The sequence below is a fragment of the Cebus imitator genome, unplaced genomic scaffold, assembly GCF_001604975.1.
Source record: "Cebus imitator isolate Cc_AM_T3 unplaced genomic scaffold, Cebus_imitator-1.0 Scaffold1095, whole genome shotgun sequence".
Lineage (NCBI taxonomy): Eukaryota > Metazoa > Chordata > Mammalia > Primates > Cebidae > Cebus > Cebus imitator.
Window position 1 is genome coordinate 11,816 of NW_016108410.1, and position 20,228 is coordinate 32,043.

The window sequence follows — 20,228 nt, forward strand, 5'->3', positions numbered from 1 at the left end:
AAAGAAAGAAAGAAAGAAAGAAAGAAAGAAAGAAAGAAAGAAAGAAAGAAAGAAAGAAAGAAAGAGAAGAAAGGAAAGAAAGTTCACAAAAATCATACAAACTCACATTTCTTCAACTGTAACATTGTCAAAGAGCCTGCAGTAGTCCTCATTCCACAAAGGTGCATCACTCCAAGCCTTGGAGGCAGTAAGAAGGGCTCCCAAGAAAATCCTCTTCCAGTTGGTTGGACAAATGTCGATAGAAACATAACTTCCAAGTCTTTCTATGTAAATCTGTAAAACATAGCAAACACTGGCCTTTGATTTAGCTCCGTTTAAGTGCTGTGATAAGAACTCTTATGAATGACAGATTCCTTGTGGTCTTGATCAGAAAGTAAGTGCCTTTTATTCTTATGCTCTACAGAGACTTGACTTGATCAGCCAGGCAAGCGGCCATATCACAATCATGGGTCAGATACTTCTTCTACCTACTCTGCGCATAGAAATTTACAGCCCAATTTTGGTCACAAGAATGACTGTATGGCTCTGCCAAGGGCATCATAAAAAGAGGCAGTGTTGTCACCTTCACAATCATAAAAGGCAGTACACACACACATGCCCAGTGTGGATTAAAGTTGTTCAATAAATCCTCAAGTGCCTGCCACATATATCTCACATCTAGCTGATAGGCAGATGGAAATGTTGCAAGTATGTCAAACTTGAATATGTAAAACCTTGTGATAGCAAATATTAACCTCCTTATCACAAAAACTCACCCTTCTGGGGCACTAGCTTAAAAAACTCCTGGTCAAGAGAGCCTCCCGGTGGCTGCTGTGCAGAGCAGCATGGCGGACACAAGTCTGTGGGGTTGTAAAACATTGCACATATGCAGTTGCTCACTTGATAAGAAACACACATGTATAAAGGAGAGTCCTTCTCACAGCCCCTATTTTTCACATCTTCATGATCACTTCATACAAATTTATTATGTCATACATCATCTGCAACTTAAACAATTCTGTTGGTTTTAAAGTGGAAAAAGCTGCCAATCCCTGTATCCCTGGGATTCCTCTAAACCTGCTGCCCAGCAGTTTGTGAGACAATTTCATGAATCACTTTACATCTATCAAACATCGGTCCCACAAAGAATTGGGAAAAGTGAACAGCTGAGTGAAGATTAAAGGTGAGCTGTGAGGTGTTGTTACCTGAGAGGCTGCTCTGCAGAACAGTATGTCCATGAGCTACTTGAACTCTTTACATCTTAACAAAAGGTTTAAACTTTATTTTTTTAAAAAAAGGTGAGTTTATTTCTTGTATGCAGGTTATCCGTTTGGAAAACATTGCCAGATCTGACCTGCCAAATTCAAGTATGTTTTCAAAAACACATGGCTATTGAACATGACATGTTTTAAAGATTCTGCTCCCTTTCTACCAAACTGCGGTCTCAAGTATTTCAAGAATGAATCTCCCTCCCTGGGTTCAACTGCATAGGAATCAGAGAGCACTGAAACATGGCAAGGCTTCAACTTCCCATCCCCTTTCCTGCTAAGCTGCTGACCTGCTGACACTCATCCATGCCACATGCCCATCTAGGTGAGTTTGAGAAAAATTCTTTATTCCCACTGATGTCAACTCTTCCTTCAGTGCAGTTGACCCCATCTCACTTTTGCAGAATACTGTTCCCACAGTCACCTCTTTCTGAAGATTTTCTTCCTCTCTACCAGAGATTTCTCCCAAATTGTGTTTCCTTTGTCCCCATCCCACTCCTCACTGCTCTCCAACTATGTCCTCTCACTGGTGAGCACAACACCATAACCTCATGCCAGTTCATCTTCCATCTCTCCTTCACCTACGCTGCCTGCCCCTGACATGACTCTCCCAGGGTTCCTTTTGCCAATAGGCACTTATTTCTGGTGCCTTCACACTGACAAACTGGAGCTCCTCAGACATTTCCATTTGCCTAGATGTTGGGGCCAAATACCTGCATTTCAATTCCCCTGCTTCAATCTGTGTGCACTGCCTGTCATGTCTACCTTCACTGGTAGTCTGCCTGGCTTCATGGTGAACCACAGTCTGTCAATGCTCACCTGGACTACCCTAGAGGTTTCTTAACTCTCTTCTCAGCCTCCACTGTGCCTCCCAGCTATGGCCTACTGACCCCAAAGCAGCCAGCATAGGCTCTTCATTTAGAGCATGGGACTCCCCTGCCTAAGATCAACCATGAGTTTCCCATCAAACTAGAGCAAAACCTTAACTTCTTCCTATGGCCTGCAAGCCAAAAGGCCCTGTGAGCTATGGCACTGCCCATGGGGCCTCCTCTCTACTGTTTCCCTCATTCTTCACTCTGACCATGCTGGTCACCTTGCTGTTTGTTCCTCAAACACACATGAAACATGTTTTTGTCTGTCTTGGCAGTCATCCTGCTTCCTGTAATGTCAGCACTCTTTCCCGTCATTCCTTTACTTGGGTCTGTTCAAATGTCAGCTCCCTAGAGAGGCTTTTCTTAGTATTCCACATCAAAAAGCCCCCAATCACTCTGTGTCCCTTTATCCTGTTTTCTTCCTGCTGTTTCATACTACCTAAAAAAATACTGAAGTTCAATCCACCTAGAACACAAGCTCGTAAAAGCAAGAACTGTGTTCCACCTGTCCTCTCCTCTACCCCAGCACTTAGAAGAGCAGCACAGAGTCAGCATCCAGTGAGTGTTCATGAATTAAGTCACCGCTTGGCAGCATTCAGCACTGTGACCACAGCCTCTCCTATCTTGAACTCTTTCACCTTTTGTTATCCTCTTCTGCTTTTCCTCCTCCCACTCTAGAAGCCATTCTTCTGGTGGCTTGTCCCTTAAATGATGATAACAGTCCTTACTGACCTATTTTCCATCCACTTTATCTGTTTTTGAGACAGGGTCTCACTCTGTTGCCCAGGCTAGAGTACAGTGGCATAAATACGGGTCACTGCAGCCTCCACCTCCTGGGCTCAAGTGATCTTCCTGCCTCAGCCTGCCATGGACCTGAGGCCACAGGCATGTGCTACCATGTCCAGCTAATTTCTTGAATTTTTTTTTTTTGGTAGAAATGGGTCTCACTTTACTGCCCAGTCTGGTCTTGAACTCCCACAGTCAAGCAATTCTTTCAACTTGGCCTCCCAAAATGCTGGGATTACAGGCATGAGATACTGTACCTGACCTTATTTTTTCTTTTCTTAAAATACAGGGTCTCATCCTCTGGCCAAGGCTGGATTTAAACTGCTGGGATAAAGTAATTCCCCACCTCAGCCTCCCAAATAGCTAGGACTAAAGGCATGAAACCACCAGGCCTGGCTTGTCCAATTTCATTCTACACACTTTCTTGGTATTTAAACAGCCACTGTTGCTCTTCATTCTGTAGCTCTACATCAGATTCATGCTCTAGTCCTGTATATCCAAATGATGACTAGATTCTGCCACTCTGCTCTCTCAAAGGCACATTGAGCTTAGCCCATGTACAAAACTCCCCCTTTTACAATCCAGCTTTCCTTCCTATGTCACCTATCTCTCTGTATCTGGAAGCACCACTCCTGCTTCCCTCCAGCAAAAGCCAAGAGTTCCAAATGATTTTCAGCTCCTCTAGAAGGCCTGTGTTTGGTCCAGTGTCCATTGAGGGCTTTGATTCAAGTGTACAGCAGGAGCCTTCTCCTCTAGGCTCTAACTGGATGCTAAAGAAGTACTGGTCTAAGTATTTTTTCCTTCCCAGCCATGAAGTTGACGTTACTCTATAGGTGTGCTGTGGGGAGGAATAAGACTAATTTTAACAATTTGAACAGAATTTATTACTTAAAATAATAGTTTCATCAAAAAAATTCTGTAGGGATGATGTAAATGTAGTGACACAGCTATGACTTGGTAGACCAACTAGCAAAGCCTGTGTCCAAGTACTACTGGAACCACATTCCTGGGCAACGTCATGAGCAGGCACAGGTGATCAGCAGGGGTGGATTAACACTCATCATCCAAGGAACAATGAATTTAGGGTGGCAGCTTGCAATCACAACATGCATCAGAATTGCCTGGGGAAATAGCCTGGGACTCAGCTTAGACCTATACTGGCATCTATTCCTTCCCATCAACTGGATGGTTTTGTTACTACTCCCCATTCCAAGTCCTCCACATGCCCTGGATGTGTGTGCACAGTGTGTGCATGTGTGCACTGAAGTGTGTGGTGAGAAATGAGAAATCCCTCCTGCTGTCTTTAATAGCAATTGTTCTGAGATTAGAAAAGCAATTGAGACATTTTAAGCCAAAATGATGATTCACCTCAATGTGTATATTTGCTTTCATAAGTTTCTCTTAACATTCTGAGATGATTTCAGAAACTTACTGTTATTTAAAAACATGACCATACCACCCTGTTTACAAGACCAATTGCTAACGATGCTTTATTAATAGAAAATATCTTACCAGACTCACGATTGCAAATTCAGCTGTTAGCCTTGCAGCTTTAAACAGAGTATTAACAAATTTGAAAATCACTTTGTGTTCAGGATCATACAGCAAGTATTCCTCCAGAAGCTCTTCTTGCTGAAAGAAGAAAGGACTCAATGTAAGTATCCATTGAAGAAAAAATCCAAAGTACTCTTAAGACAGCAGTGTTCACATTTGTGCCCGTGTATCACTTACAATAATTCCGATTGGAGAGATATCTTTTAGTCTTTATAATATGAGCAGTAGGATCTTAAAATACCATAATGATTTAATACTCATCAACATTCACTTAAAAATAATATGAGCTTAAGTTCAGAAAATGTTTGTTCATTTTTGCTGTTTCCCCCACATAATTCTATCCAATTGTAAGCTACTCTTAGGCTTTAATGTGTTACTGACCATCTGCCATTCTTCTCTGCAATAAACTTTGAGAAAATAGTTTCCTGTAACCAGGAGGCTCTAAGCCTATGCTGTTAAATACAATAATCTCTAGCCACATGTGGCTATTAAGTACCTGAGAAAGTGCATTTTAAATTTTCACACCATTTAAATTTATTAAAACTGAAGTTTTTTAACTCTCTTCATAAAAATGCTTCTGTGTTAAAAGTATTTACATATTCTTACATTGCTTGATGCTATTGACAATTATCTTTTTAAAAGATAGATTTTGTGTTACTTGGATAGTATATTTACTCACACTAGCTTACTAATTAAACAGAGCTGCAGATCAGATCTTATTCCAGCATGTTCGTTTTATAACACTTTTGAAATAAGATGACTAGATGTAACATGAAATGGGGATCGAGACTTAAAGAAAGATGCCTCTGACTTTGGCATGAAACAGATAAAAGTCTCTGATGAAAATACAACTTCAACAAACGTGACACTTGCTGGGCCAGGCACAGTGACTCATGCCTGTAATCCTATTACTTTGGGAGGTCGAGGTCCGGAATTTGAAACCAGCCTTTCCAACATGGTGAAACCCCATTTCTACCAAAATACAAAATTAGCCAGGCATGGTGGCCGGCACCTGTAATCCCAGCTACTTGGGAGTCTGATGCAGGAGAATTGCTCGAACCTGGGAGGTAGAGGCTGCAGTAAGCCAACATGGCACTGTCGCACTCCAGCCTAGACAGGAGCAAATCTCCGTCTCAAAACAAACAAAAAAAAGTGACACTTACTGTAAATGGATGTAACTCTTCATCAAAAATGCCCAAAGATCTATCTCCATCTCTATAAAATAAGAGTATCCATTACCTCAAAAATTGTTAGTATCTTATTATAATACCTGTTTTGTAAAATAATGCCTCCTATGTGCTTTGGTGTTTACTGCACTAAAGCAAAGAGTTTTTAAAAATTATTCTCCTGGACCCTGACCTGAAGAGTTTTTCCTGACCTCTTCTTACTCAGCACATCATGTCCTGTACTGGAAAGTCTTTTATATGATAACCAGTCAGAACTGCCTGTAAGAACGGACCCTCCCTAACAGGCAATGGCAATAAACCAAACATATTTTCACTCTTCCAACCACACACTGAAACACAAGAACATTTTACAAAGCAGTGGTGGTGGCAATAAACTCCTCAGAACTTTAATAAATGTAAATGTGATTCAGATTGCTAGCTTTCTTTCTCTTTAGTTCTCTTTAGCATACTCTCATGATGTTTTTATTTATTTTCAATAGTTTAAATTAAAAACTCATCTGCCTTTTTATTGTAAAAGAAGCCAGTCTTTGATGACTTTAAACTTCGTAAAACTAATACATTGTGCCTGTGTAAAACCAGTGGTTCACCAAATGTGCTCTATGGACCTCCGGGGATCCCCAAGAACCCTTTTCCAGAAGGCCTAAGAGGTCAACACTGTTCTAATAACCATAGTAATTCAACCCAAGAAAGCTGATAAAAAAAAAAGAAAACATTTTTAAAAATTGTAAAGGTATTGCCTGCTTTTTCACAGACACTTGCCATAATTGTATAAAAGCAAAATTGGGTAAAACTGCTGGTTTCTCAGCATAAATCAAAGAAGTGGTACAAAATTAGTCCAGTAGACATGCTATTCTTTTACTGTTCCTTACATTTAAAAAAGATAGGATGAATTACTTAAGAATATCTTAATCGAAGCAGTAAAAATGGTGCTATTAAATCTTGACATTTCTCTTTAGTATTCTGAGTAAGTGGAAAGTTAACAAGAAGCACTTCTGTTGACTGCAGTATGGTTGTGTTTAAAAAAAAAAAGATTCATGATTTAATTGTGAACTGAACAATCACGTTTTTCATGGAACATCAGTTTTATTTAAAAGAACAGCTGAGCCAGTGCAGTGGCTCATGCCTGTAAAATCCCAGCACTTTGGGAGTTTAGCACTGCAGCTAAACTCCTTCAGGAGTTCAAGACCAGCCTGGGCAACATGGCAAAACCCTGTCTCTACCAAAGTCACAAAAAAAGAAAAGCCAGGTGTGGTGCCACACACTTGTGGTTCCAGCTACTCAGGAGCCTGAGGTGAGAGGACCCCTTGAGCTGAGATTATGCCAATCCATTCCAGCCAAGTGACAGAGTGACACTAGGTCTTTCAAAAAGTACAACTATCATTCTCAAATATAAATGAAGTGAGGGTGCTCTCATTCACAAGGAAATCTGTCACTCATGTCACAAGGAAAGTATTTGTTCCCAGTGATAAAATTTAAGCTTTCCTGAGGACTTTGAAAAATTTGTTCCTTCAAATATAATATAAAATATTGACGCCCTCTCAATATTTTATAATGTTTCAAAATAAGATTGGTGGTTAAACTAAAAAAGTGATTTTTGATACAATAAAACAAAAACCAATATTTTCCAAATAACTAATGCATAATATTATAAATGCAAATATGGGTGGAAAGATCCATTTACTGTTTAAGAAAGATCGATGAGTGCTGATGGAATAGATTAATATGTAAAATGCCACTTTAAGAAACTAGCACTTGTGAAGTTTTGATTTTGTATTCAAGAATACCCACAGCTGTCTGAAAGCTTTAAAAATACACCTTTTACCAACTACATATTTTCATAAGACTAGGTTATCTTATTCCTTTTTTAAAGCAATTTGCAAAAAAATGAGCTAGGGAATCCAGCTATCTTTTATTAAGCCCAACATTAGAGATTTTCAATAATATAAATACATAACACACTTTTACTGAAGATTTTGTTGTAGAAAAGTCATTTTTTCATAAAAAAATTTATGTTAACAATATTGTTCTCAGGAATATTTTCTGCTGTCACAACCTGGGTCATGGATTACTACCGACAGAGGTCATCAACGCTGCTAAACTTTCTGCAATGCACAGGACGGTCCTCAGGACAAAGCATTATCTAGCTCATGATATCAACAGTGGTAAAGCCGTGAAATCTAAACTAAAAATAGATTTGGAAAAAAAAAAACTCAGTTTTATATTTCTATCACATTAAATACCAATATCATCATTATAAAAACATACTCAGAATTCTCAGTCATTTAAGAATCAAAAGAGGCTTAAGGATCAAAGAAAACACAAATAATTTGCTTCAATATTTTAGTAGACACAATATAGCTTATGATGTCTAGAGCTGTGACCTAACGCTAAACTAGATAGCTTGCAAAGTAATTAGCCAGAATAACAAGACAAGATTTTAAAAACTCACCTTCGCTTGATATGATAATATATCGCTAAGGACACACTGTGGAAGAAAAAAAATTCGTAACAATAGATGTTATCATTTGTTGGGCCTGAAGACATTTTTTAAAAAGGGTGCAAAGGAAACTCTCCTAGTGGCCCTGAAATTAAAATCTTCTAGTTCAGAACAGTACCATAAGGGCACTTTCTTGTTTTCATTTCTTGGCTTTTAGCAAAATGCAAGGCAGTATGCTCTTAGAAGACATGTTTCTGTTGATGATTATAATATATAAATAATAACATATTTCCCTGTTATATGCCCTTCTACCTACAAAACCTTTTGACCCATGTACTTTATTTTATGTATTTATTTATTTATTGACCCAGAGTCTTTCTCTGTTGCCCAGACTGGAGTGCAATGGCTCAATCTTGGCTCACCACAACTTCCGCCTCCTGGGTACAGGCAATTCTCATGCCTCAGCCTCCCAAGTAGTTGGAACTATAGGTTTGCATCACTACGCCCAGCTAATTTTTAGTAGGGATGGGATTTTGCCATGATGGTCAAGTTGGTCTCAAACTACTGGCCTCAAGTGATCCACCTGCCTCAGCCTCCCAAAGTGCTGGGATTACAGGCATGAGCCACCACATTCAGCCTCATGCAATTTATGTCTATATGCTCGTATGTTTAAATGTAACCCATACAGTAGTGGTTTCTTTTTTAAGATGTTAGACCCAGGATGAGTGAGGTGGCTCATGTCTGTAATCCTAGCACTTCACGAGACCATGTGGGCAGGTCATGAGGTTACAAGTTCTAGACCAGCCTGGCCAATATAGTTAAACTGTCTCTACTAAAAATACAAAAAAATTAGCCGGGTATGGTGGTGGGTGCCTGTAATCCCAGCTACTCAGGAGGCTGAGGCAGGAGAATTGCTTGAACCTAAGAGGTGGAGGTTGCAGTGAGCTGAGATCATGCCATTGCACTCCAGCCTGGGTGAGAATCTGTTTCAAAAAATAGATGTTAGGCCCTGCATTTTAGTTTAGTTTACTATCTCCTACCCACCCAATTTGTATTATTTCCCTAAAAATACATAATGAAAGTGCTTTACAACAAATAAAATTATTGGAAATCACTTTTGCATAATTATTAAAAGATATATTAGTAAACATAAGCACACAGGAAATCAATGATAAGGACAGTGATCCTAAAATAAGCAGTGCTAACAAGGCGGTGTAATATGACAGTGTAATATGAATGGCAGGTACCTTCAATTAGTTTAACTGAAATATTTATGAACAGATACAGCCCTTCAGATATATGTAACTATATTCCTACATTACCCACTGATGCTGTGTATCAAAAAACAAGAAGTTCTACTGAAAGCAAGAGGTTCTCTTATGTAAGTTGTGTGCTTTTATTTACCCTTCGCATCTAGAATGAGGCTCAAAATAACTGAGGGAAGGCAAATCTCAATTTTAGTAATAGGTCTATACAATATTCGCACTTTTTAAAAAGCCTGTAACATTAGCACTCAAGACGGATATGTCTATAGTCCTTCAAGTAGTTTTCATCTCTGAAATAATTTTAAAATCGCAGAATTTGAAGTTATATGCTGGAAAGGACCAACGACCTTACATCACATTTAATCCAATACTCATTTTACAGATCAGGAAAGCAAACCTTAAAACTGACTTGCCCAAGGTCCTACCAAATAGGAGCACTTTCTTGTCCTAAACTCAAATTAAGCAGTGGCTCTCAAACTTTGCTGCACATTAAAGTCACCTGAGGGGCTTTAATAACTGCCTCATTTTCAACATAAAACATTTTAATTTAAATCAGTTTTGGGGATGACTTTGGGCATCAAAGTTGTTGTTAAGTTTCCCAGGTGATTTAAATGTGCCACAAAGTTTGGAATAATTGAATTGGGGTGAAAATCAGAATCTTCCAGGATGCTTTTCTTCACATAAAGAGACCTCACAGCCATCCCTATTTTTCAGCTGTGAATCCACCTGTTCCTGGGCTTTTTTTGGTTGGTGGCTATTAATTACTGCCTCAATCTTAGAACTTGTTACTGGTCTATTCAGGGATTTGAATTTTTCCTGGTAAATTTTTATGTCTAAAAATTTATCCATTTCTTCTAGATTTTCAAGTTTATTTGCATAGAGGTGTTTATAGCATTCTCTGATCATAGTTTGCATTTCTGTGGGATCAGTGGTGATATCCCCTTTAGCATTTTTTAGTGTGTCTATTTGATTCTTCTCTCTTTTCTCCTTTATCAGTCTGGCTAGTGGTCTATTTTGCTAATCTTTTCCAAAAACTAGTTCCTGGGTTCACTGATTTTTTGAAGGTTTTTCATGTCTCCATCTCCTTCAGTTCTGCTCTGATCTTAGTTGTTTCTTGCCTTCTGCAAGCTTTTGAGTTTGTTTGCTCTTACATCTCTAGTTGTTTTAATGGTAATCTTAGGGTGTTGATTTGAGATCTTTCCCACTTTCTGATCTGGGCATTTAGTGCTACAAATTTCCCTCTAAACACTGCTTTAGCTGTGTCCCAGAGATTCGGGTACATTGTGCCTTGGTTTCCATTTGTTTCTAAGAACTTATTTATTTCTGCCTTAATTTTGTTATTTACCAAGCAGTCATTCAGGAACCAGGTAATTCAGTTTCTGTGTAGTTGTATGGTTTTGAGTTTCTTTTTTTTTCTTCTTCTATTTTTTCACATAGCACTTATTCTAAAATGGACCACATAATTGGAAGTAAAACACTACTCAGCAAATGCAAAAGAACAGACTGAGAGACTGTTACGATTTCCATTCTTTTGCATTTGCTGAGGAATGTTTTACTTCCAATTATGTGGTGCTGAAAAGAATGTATGTTCTGTTGTCTTGGGGTGGAGAGATCTGTAGATGTCTATTAGGTCTGCTTGGTCCAGAGCTAGCTCAAGTCATGAATATCCTTGTTAATTTTCTGTCTCATTGATCTAATATTGACAGTGGGGTGTTAAAACCTCCCACTATTATTGTGTGGCAATCTAAGTCTCTTTGTAGGTCTCTGAGAACTTGCTTTATGAATCTGGTTGCTCCAGTATTAGGTGCATATATATTTGGGATAGTTAGCTCTTCTTGTTGCACTGATCCCCTTGCCATTATGTAATGCCCTTTTCTTTTTTGATCTCTATTGGTTTAGTGTCTGTTTTATCAGTGAGAATTACAAACCCTGCTTTTTTTGCTTTCCATTTGCTAGGTAAATTATTCCTTCGTTCCTTTATTTTGAGCCTATATGTGTCTTTGCACATGACATGGGTCTCCTAAATACAGAACACCAATGGGTCTTGACTCTTTATCCAGTTTGTCAGTCTGTGTCTTTTAACTGGGGCATTTCGCTCATTTAAGTTTAAGGTTAATATTGTTATGTGTGAATATAATCCTGTCATTAAGATGCTAGCTGGTTATTTAGCAAATTAGTTATGCAGTTTCTTCATAGTGTCATTTGTCTTTGTATTTTGCTATGTTTTTGCAGTGGTTGGTACCAATTTTTTCTTTCAATATTTAGTGCTTCCTTCAGTAACTCTTGTAAGGCAGGCCTAGTCATGACAAAATCCCTCAGCATTTGTTCGTCTGGAGAGGATTTTATTTCTCCTTCACTTATGAAGCTAAGTTTGGCTGGAGATGAAATTCTGGGTTGAAAACTATTTTCTTTAAGAATTTTGAGACAGAGACACCCATTCTATTCCCAGCTTGCTCCATAGCTGGTGTTTGGAAGATAGTTTACAACAGTGTAAAAAAGAAAAAAAAAATGTTGAATATTCACCCCCACTCTCTTCTGGCTTGTAGAGTTTCTGCAGAGAAATCCACTGTTAGTCTGATGGACTACCCTTTGTAGGAAACCTGACCTTTGTCTTTGGCAGCCCTTAACATTTTTTCCTTGGTTTCAACCTTGGTGAATCTGATGATTATGTATCTTGGGGTTGCTCTTCTCAAGGAGTATCTTAGTGGTGTTCTCTTTATTTTCTGAATTTGAATGTTGGCCTATCTTGCCTAGTTTGGGGAAGTTCTCCTGGATATTAACCTGAAATGTGTTTTCCAACTTGGTTCCATTCTCCCCATCATTCTAAGGTATACCAATCAAATATAGGTTTGGTCTTTTTACACAGTTCCATATTTCTTGGAAGCTTTGTTTGTTACTTTTCATTCTTTTTTCCCTAATCTTGCCTTTACACTTTATTTTATTAGGATTGTCTTCAATCTCTGATATCATTTCTTCTGCTTGATTCAGTTATTGATGCTTCATGAAGTTCTCATGCTATGTTTTTCTGCTCCATCAGGTCATTTATGTTCTTTTCTAAATTGTTTATTCTGGTCCAATTCCTGTAACTTTTTACCAAGTTTCTTAGCTTCCTTGCATTGGGTTAAAACTTGCTCCTTTAGCTCAGAGGAGTTCATTATTATCAACCTTCTGATTTCTATCATTCATCAAATTCATTCTCTCTCCATACACTGGAGTCTCAAGAAGAAGCATTCTGGATTTTGGAATTTTCGGTATTTTTGCACTGGCTTTTCCTCACCTTCATGGATTTATCTACCTTTAATCTTTGATGCTGATGACCTTTGGATGGGGGATGGGGTTTTTGTATGGGTGTCCTTTTTGTTGACACTTATGTTTTGCTTTTTGTTAGTTTTCCTTTTAACAGTCAGATGCCTTTTCTGCAGGTCTGCTGGAGTTTGCTGGAGGTCCACTCCAGACCCTGTTTGCTTAGGTATTACCGGCAGAGGCTGTAGAACAGCAAAGATTGCTGCCTGGTCCTTCCTCTTAAAGCTTCATCCCAGAGGAGCAACCACCAGATGTCAGCTCTCCTGTATGAAATATCTGTCAACCCCTGCTGGGAGGTGTCTTCCAGTCAGGAGTCGGCCACCATTTTTAATTCCAGTAAAAGTTACTGACAATTGAATTAGCTAAAAAGGCTAGTACATTTGAAATAAAATTGTTTATAAGCTACTTACATTTATTCAATAAAAAGTAAAATTAAAGATAAAAACATTAATATTCTAAATTAGCACTTTCCAAGCTGTGTTCTAAAAATCAGCACTTATATAACCCAAGGAGATGACAATGATTTACACTGGACAGCCCCAGTGGAGCTGGTGGTGGCGTTTGTTGTTGCTCCTTTTAAAATAAACTTCCTTTTAGGGTGCTCTCAAAGTGCATCTTTGTGGCCCATGAGGTGCTCATGCACAATGGGAGAAATTCAAATGCAGATACACTGTGGTGCCAGAGGAGAAAAAGCTGCTCCATCTTCCAAGACTAATGTCCAAAGCAGTACACATTGATTTAGGTCTGCAATGCATTGAAAAACTAATTTTTCACACATACAAAATCCAATAAAAGGTTTTTTTTCATTGCAGTCAACATTGTCTTAAGTCATAAAGGCACCAAAAAAATAGTTATACTTTCCTGGGATTGCTAATTTGCTAACTGATTTTCCCTTCTACTATGACATCTAAGATTTTTTAAAAGAGAAATTGATACTTAATATTTAGAATCCGTATATCAGTATATCGTTGACTTCAATTTCCTAAAATGACTGCTGAATAGGACAACCAAAAGGATGAAATAATTTTGGAATAAAGGAATCTGTCCCTTGGCACTAGGGTTGTACTCACGACTTTAGTATCATTGTAAGATGAGGCTGACTGGCTGTGCTGTCATCGAGGAAAATGGCTGAACAGGAACTATATTGCCGAGTAGATTCCTGAAGGGGAAGGGAAGTGTAAGTTAAACTTATCAAGGTGTATTTTTTTTATTGGTTAAAATGTCAAAAGACAAAGCACTAGGATATTTTTTACATTCCATGAATTGCCTGAGTGTGGTATCATGTGCACTCTATAGAGAACTCATCGGAGGCTCTTAACTTCCAGAGACGATGTTTGAGATACAGGTTATAAAATGCTTCCCTTAATATGGTACCTGCCATCAAACCTAACAAGTATTTTATGAATTCCTTTTATAAATACTGAGAAAGGTTTAAAATAAGATTTTATTGTTTTTTTTATAGTGACATAAAACAGCTGAGAATTTCTATTTCTTTTATTTATTTACTACAGTAAAATGTAATGTATTAAATAATATAGTAGAAGAGCATTTTATTGCAGTGAATACAAGACTAATACATTTACTAAATTACTAATCCGAATTGTATTATTTCAGGTGACAAAACAAGTGTTTCAGATTCAGAGACTCTGTGTGCCAGTGTTGCTAGGCCACCAACAAGTGAGAAAGCCATAGGTTTCTTTAGCACTGTTTTCTTATGTGGAGGATAAAATGAGTAACAATTTAATATTCTCTCACACCCTGAAAACAGATGACAACTTAAAAAATTTAACTTTCACTTCATGTTTAAATAAGATGGCCATGACATGACTCAAATGAGACTCTCAGAGAATGCTTGCCATTAATTTCAAAACTCAATTTATTCTATAAATCATTTGAGCTGCACCCTAGGCATTTTCCTGCTATACCCCTGCTCTCTGCCTAGAATACTGCTGTTCTCTTTCCTTGTTTCAGCAAGCTTGACTCCACCTACCCTTTTGGATCTGTTTTCCAGTAGCCACACAAAAACATGTTTTTTTGTTTGTTTGTTTGTTTTTTGGTCCACTAATGAGTCAGATTCACCACTGGTTACAAGAGACTAATTCTTGCAGAGTATTCTCCTCATGAGAAAATATGCCTCTCCATAAAAGTAACAGCGGGCCCTAACTGTTCCTACATCCAGCTGCTGAGCATAGAATTTTGAATAAATCAAAAAGTTCGACAAGTGTTTGACAAATTAACTGAGTTATCATTTGGATTATACATTTTACTACGTTTAATTAAAGCAAAACACTTCTAACAGTTCACTCTTTATAGGTATTATTTAAGGTAATCACAAAATAGAAACAAATCATCTAACTTCAGTCAGCATAAATCAGAGTATGAACTGCTATGATCTTATGATCTTTAACAAGAAATGGAAGGGGTTATTTAGTGGTTTTAAGGCCTAATAACAAAAACTAGAAAATAATCATACCTAGTAATTTAATGTCAAAACTAAAGCCTGACCATCAAAGGTCCAGTACACCTTGGATGCCAGTGCCCACCCACTGACTTCTTCCATTGTACCTGCTGCCTCTCATTTTAAGTCATTAAAAACACTAAAGTTGTTTTCCTTGTAGAGATCTTTCACCTCCTTGGTTAGGTGTATTTTAAGTATTTTACTTTATTTTTCAGCTATTGTAAAAGGGGTTGAGGTTCTTAGTTTGATTCTCAGCTTGGTAGCTATTAGAGTGTAACAGACCTACTGATTTGTGTACATTAATTTTGTATCATGAAACTTTGCTGAATTCATTTATCAGTTCTAGGAGTTTTTTGGAGGAGTCTTTAGGGTTTTCTATTTATACGTTCATATTATCAGCAAACAGTGACAGTCTGACTTTCTATTTAGCGATCTGGATGTCCTTTATTTTCTTCTCTTGTGTGATTGCTCTGGCTAGGTTTTCCAGTAGTATGTTGAATAGAAGTGGTGAAAGTGAGCATCCTTGTCTTGTTCCAGTTTTCAGGGGTAATGATTTCAACATTTGACCATTCAGTATTATGTTGGCTGTGGGTTTGTCATAAATGACTTTTATTACTTTGAGGTATGTCCCTTGTATGCCGATTTTGCTGAGACTTTTAATCATAAAAGGATGCTGTCAAATGCTTTTTAAACATTTGAATCATAAAAGAATTTTGTCCAATGCTTTTTCTACATCTATTGAGATGATCATGTGATTTTTTACTTTCAATTCTGTTTCTGTGATGTATCACATTTATCGACTCACATATTTTAAACCATCCCTGTATCCCTGGTATGAAACCTACTTAAACATGGTGGATTATCTTTTTGATATGCCAATGAGAGCTATAAAACATTGCTGAATGAAATCATGGACAGCACAAACAAGTAGGAAGACATCCCACTCTCATGAATGGCTTAAATAAATATTGTAGAAATGACCATACTGCCAAAAGCAATCTACAAATTCAATGTAATTCCTAACAAAATGCCATTATCATTCTTCACAGGACTAAAAAAGTAAGAATCCTAAAATTCATATGGAACAAAGCAAGACCCCACCTAGACAAAACAATACTAAGCAAAGCCAACAAATCTAGAGCCATCAATTTACCTGACTTCAAACTGTACTGTAAGGCCATAGTCACCAAAGCAGCGTGGTACTGATATAAAAATAGGCAAATACACCAAAGGAACAGAATAGAAAACCCAGAAATAAACCAAAATACCTACAGCCAACTGATCTTCAACAAGGCCAACTAAAACATAATGTGAAAAAATTAAACCCTATATGGTTTAATGCCTGGAATAATTGGCAAACTAAATGCAGGAAAATGAAGCTGGATCCTGAACTCTCACCTTATACAAAGATCAGCTCAAGATGGATCAAGGATATAAATCTACAACCAGAAACCATAAAAACTCTAGAAGATAACATTTGATAAACCCTTCTAGACACTGCCTCAGGCAAACTTCATAACCAAGAACCCAAAAGCAAATGCAACAAAAACAAATATTAAGCAGCTAAGACTTAACTAAAAAGCTTCTGTACAGAAAAAGGAACAATCAGCAGAGTAAACAGACAACCACAGAATGGGAGAAAATCTTCACAATATCTACATCTGATGAAGAACTAATACACAGAATCTACAAGGAAATCAAACAAATTGACAAGAGGAAAAAAAAATCCCATCAAAAAGTAGGTGAAGGACATAAAAAGACAATTCTCAAAATAAGATATACCATTGGCCAACCAATATATGAAAACATACTCAACAACATGAATGACCAGGAAAATGAAAATCAAAACCACAATGCTATGCTACCTTACTCCTGCAAGAATGGCCATAACCAAAAAATATAAAAATAATAGATGTTGGTGTGGATGCAGTGAAAAGAAAACACTCTCTACACTGCTGGTAACCATGGAAACTAGTACAACCACTATGGAAAGCAGTGTGGAGATTCCTCAAACAATTCAAAGTAGAACCACCATGCAATCCTGTAATCCTGCTGCTGGATATCTACCCTGAGGAAAAAAAGGAATTATACAAAAACAATACTTGCACATGTATATTTGCAGCAATACAATTTGCAATTATAAAAATATGGAAGCAGCCCAAATGCCCATGAATCAATGAGTGCATAAAGAAACTGTGATATATATATATGTATGTGTGTGTGTGTATATGTGTGTGTGTGTGTGTGTGTGTGTGTGTGTGTGTGTATGATAGAACACCACTCAGCCAATAATAAGGAATAAATTAGTAGCATTCCCAGGAACCTGGATGGAATTGGAGGCATTATTCTAAGTGAAACAACTCAGGAATGGGAAACTAAACATTGTATGTTTTCATTCATACCTGGGAGCTAAGTTATGAAGATGCAAAGGCATAAGAATGATACAATGGAATTTGGGGACACGGTGGAAAGAATGGCAGTGGAATGAGGGATAAAAGACTACAAATTGGGTTCAGTGGCTACTGCTCAAGTGATGGGTACATCAAAATCTCACAAATCACCACTAAAGAATTTATTCATATGACCACCTGTTTCCCCCAATACCTATAGAATAAAAATATATAAATAAATCAACTACAGCATTTTTGCCAGCAAACATAAAATAAAATGATAACTAAAGTTTATGTTTTTCTCTCTGCTTTTTGACAGGATAAATTTTAGATATGTTTTTAAAGAATAATATTTTTTCTTTTTCTGAGTCAGAGTCTCACTTTGTTGCCCAGGCTGGAGGACAGTGATGCAATGATAGTTAACTGCAGCCTCAAACTGCTGGGCTGAAGCAATCCTCTACCTTAGCCTGAGTAGATAAAACTGAAGGCACATGCCACCATGCCTGGCTAATTTGTTATTTCACCTTTTTGTAGAGATGAGGTCTTGCTATGTTGACCAGGCTAGAAATAAATAAATCTTAATTAACATATATTTCTAACACTTTGGGCATTCATGAAAAAGACTCTATCTATAATAATAAGGTAAACTGAAAAATAGAAGGAGAAAAATTAAAAACTAATGCAGGTATACTGGTCTAAGCAGCCTAGTGTATGAATAATAAGACTATCAGAAAAAAAAAAGTAACAGAGAAAGTAAAACAAATTATCAAGCACAGATAGTCTGCAGACTTAGTAGCCTCAATAAAATGTAAAGAGTCCCACCAAGCTGTTACTATGAAATTTAAGAATCTCAGAGAGACAGAAGCTCCTAAAAAGTTTTTACAGATATATAAAAGCCAGTTACAAATAATGTATCACACAATGGCAATAGATTTAACTACAACATTGTAAAGAGAGCACAATTGTAGAATATCTTCAGAATCATAAAATTTAGATTCAACCTAGAGGCTTACTCTCTATCAAAAAGGAGGGATTTTAAGACTGGGCAGATCTCTAAACATCTCCGCCCAGGATAACAGGACAGAAGGAAACATAGAATCTAGGACACAGGTGATCCCACATAAGACGGCACTTATGTGAGATCCCAAAATACTTTAAGGAGATAGCACAAAAAGAATCAGAAAAGCAAACATGGAGCATGTCTCAGGAAAGTCACTCTATATTGAATTAGGATGGCAAATGCCAGAGTAAGTTGTCACCCCACCCCTGCAACAAAGAAAAATGGAACAAATATGTTTTAGCAGATGGAAAATAGTTTGGAAAGGCATGTGATAGATGCTACAACACTTGGGGGGAATAAACGACTGTTAGAAAACAGGCAAACGAATAGTCAGAAAATTAGCTTCATGCTAAAAAAGAATAGTTATGAAAGCAAACAGACCAGCCAGGGGCTACTTATTGCATTTGGCTGGATAAAGTAACACAGGCAAGGAAAAAAGAGATGATCCAGAAGAAGGGCAGAAGTGCTCAGATTTCAGAACTGTTTCAGAGAAAAAAATGAAGAAAAATGTAATGCAGAGGCACAATGAAAACACCATATGACTTAGCAGTGAATAATATTTGCATTGTCATAATCATGTAAATATTAGATTTAATAAAATTATGCTACAATTGGAAGAAACAGAGGGAGAAACATAAGGTCATGGTGTAGTGAGGAAGCTATGTTTTCACCTGCTATACCAGAAAGTCAGTAGACAGTGCTGACAATTAACTTAGCTAAATATTAATGACTAAATAGTTAAGGCAGATCTTTATACCACAATCAGACTATTGAAATTTAACTTAAATGTCAAAATTCTTAAAAGGTGGACACACTAAGCTGAAGACTTTTCTGAATACATTTAATACTTAGAAAAATGTAACAGGTTTAGAAAATCCACAAAAAGAAGTCCATGCTATCAGCATGGGGTCCTCATTATAATTTAAAGTAATTAAGAGAGACATACTTTTATGTAAAACTGTCAATTTTTTAACTTTTGACTGTTTACTTACATGGTTTGTATAGTTGCTTTTTCTTATTTCTTCTACTAAGAAAGGAAAAAGAACAAACAAACTGGTCATTTCTAATACAAATACCATAAAATAAAAGTAGTTGTTAACGTCCTACTGATTACTCCTAAGTAAAATGAGAACAAATTCAATTTTAAAAAATTATTTTCAACCATTTATATTTAAATTATCTGGCATGATAAATCTCATAAAGCAAAATCTAAAAACTTAGTTTTACTTTTTGACCTCATTTACTTTTTGTTTCTATTATATACAAATGAAACAAATCTTGTATACAAAAGGAAAGGGCAAAAAAACGAGGCCAGTTGAAAAAATTAGCTAATAAAAAAGTTTAACTGTTGCATATATGAGCCATGATCCATTAGCATTTTCTCATTCTGCATTTACACATAGCTTACTTTTTTATCAGAATTTAAGAGCTAACAGCACTAAGAACTACTTCCTGGCCAGGCACCTATCTCTAGATGCACCAGAATCCCAGTAAGCATTTTGAACCACACTTAGTGGTCACCTACTAATATGTCACTAAAAACAAAACAAGCACGGCCGGGCGCGGTGGCTCAAGCCTGTAATCCCAGCACTTTGGGAGGCCGAGGCGGGTGGATCACGAGGTCAAGAGATCGAGACCATCCTGGTCAACATGGTGAAACCCCGTCTCT

At 37.3% G+C, this 20,228-nt stretch overlaps 1 protein-coding gene across 1 annotated transcript in view; it reads right to left on the reverse strand.

Moving 5' to 3' along the window:
* LOC108298797 (cyclin-Y-like protein 2) overlaps positions 1 to 20,228 on the reverse strand; it is a gene marked incomplete at its 3' end in the record, with an annotated part of 29,376 nt that overhangs the window by 1,133 nt on the left and 8,015 nt on the right. Inside the window, 6 exon segments of the mRNA XM_037735892.1 lie at positions 107 to 273; positions 4,418 to 4,533; positions 5,619 to 5,672; positions 8,092 to 8,131; positions 13,718 to 13,810; positions 19,375 to 19,390. Coding sequence (XP_037591820.1) covers positions 107 to 273; positions 4,418 to 4,533; positions 5,619 to 5,672; positions 8,092 to 8,131; positions 13,718 to 13,810; positions 19,375 to 19,390 — 486 coding nt within the window.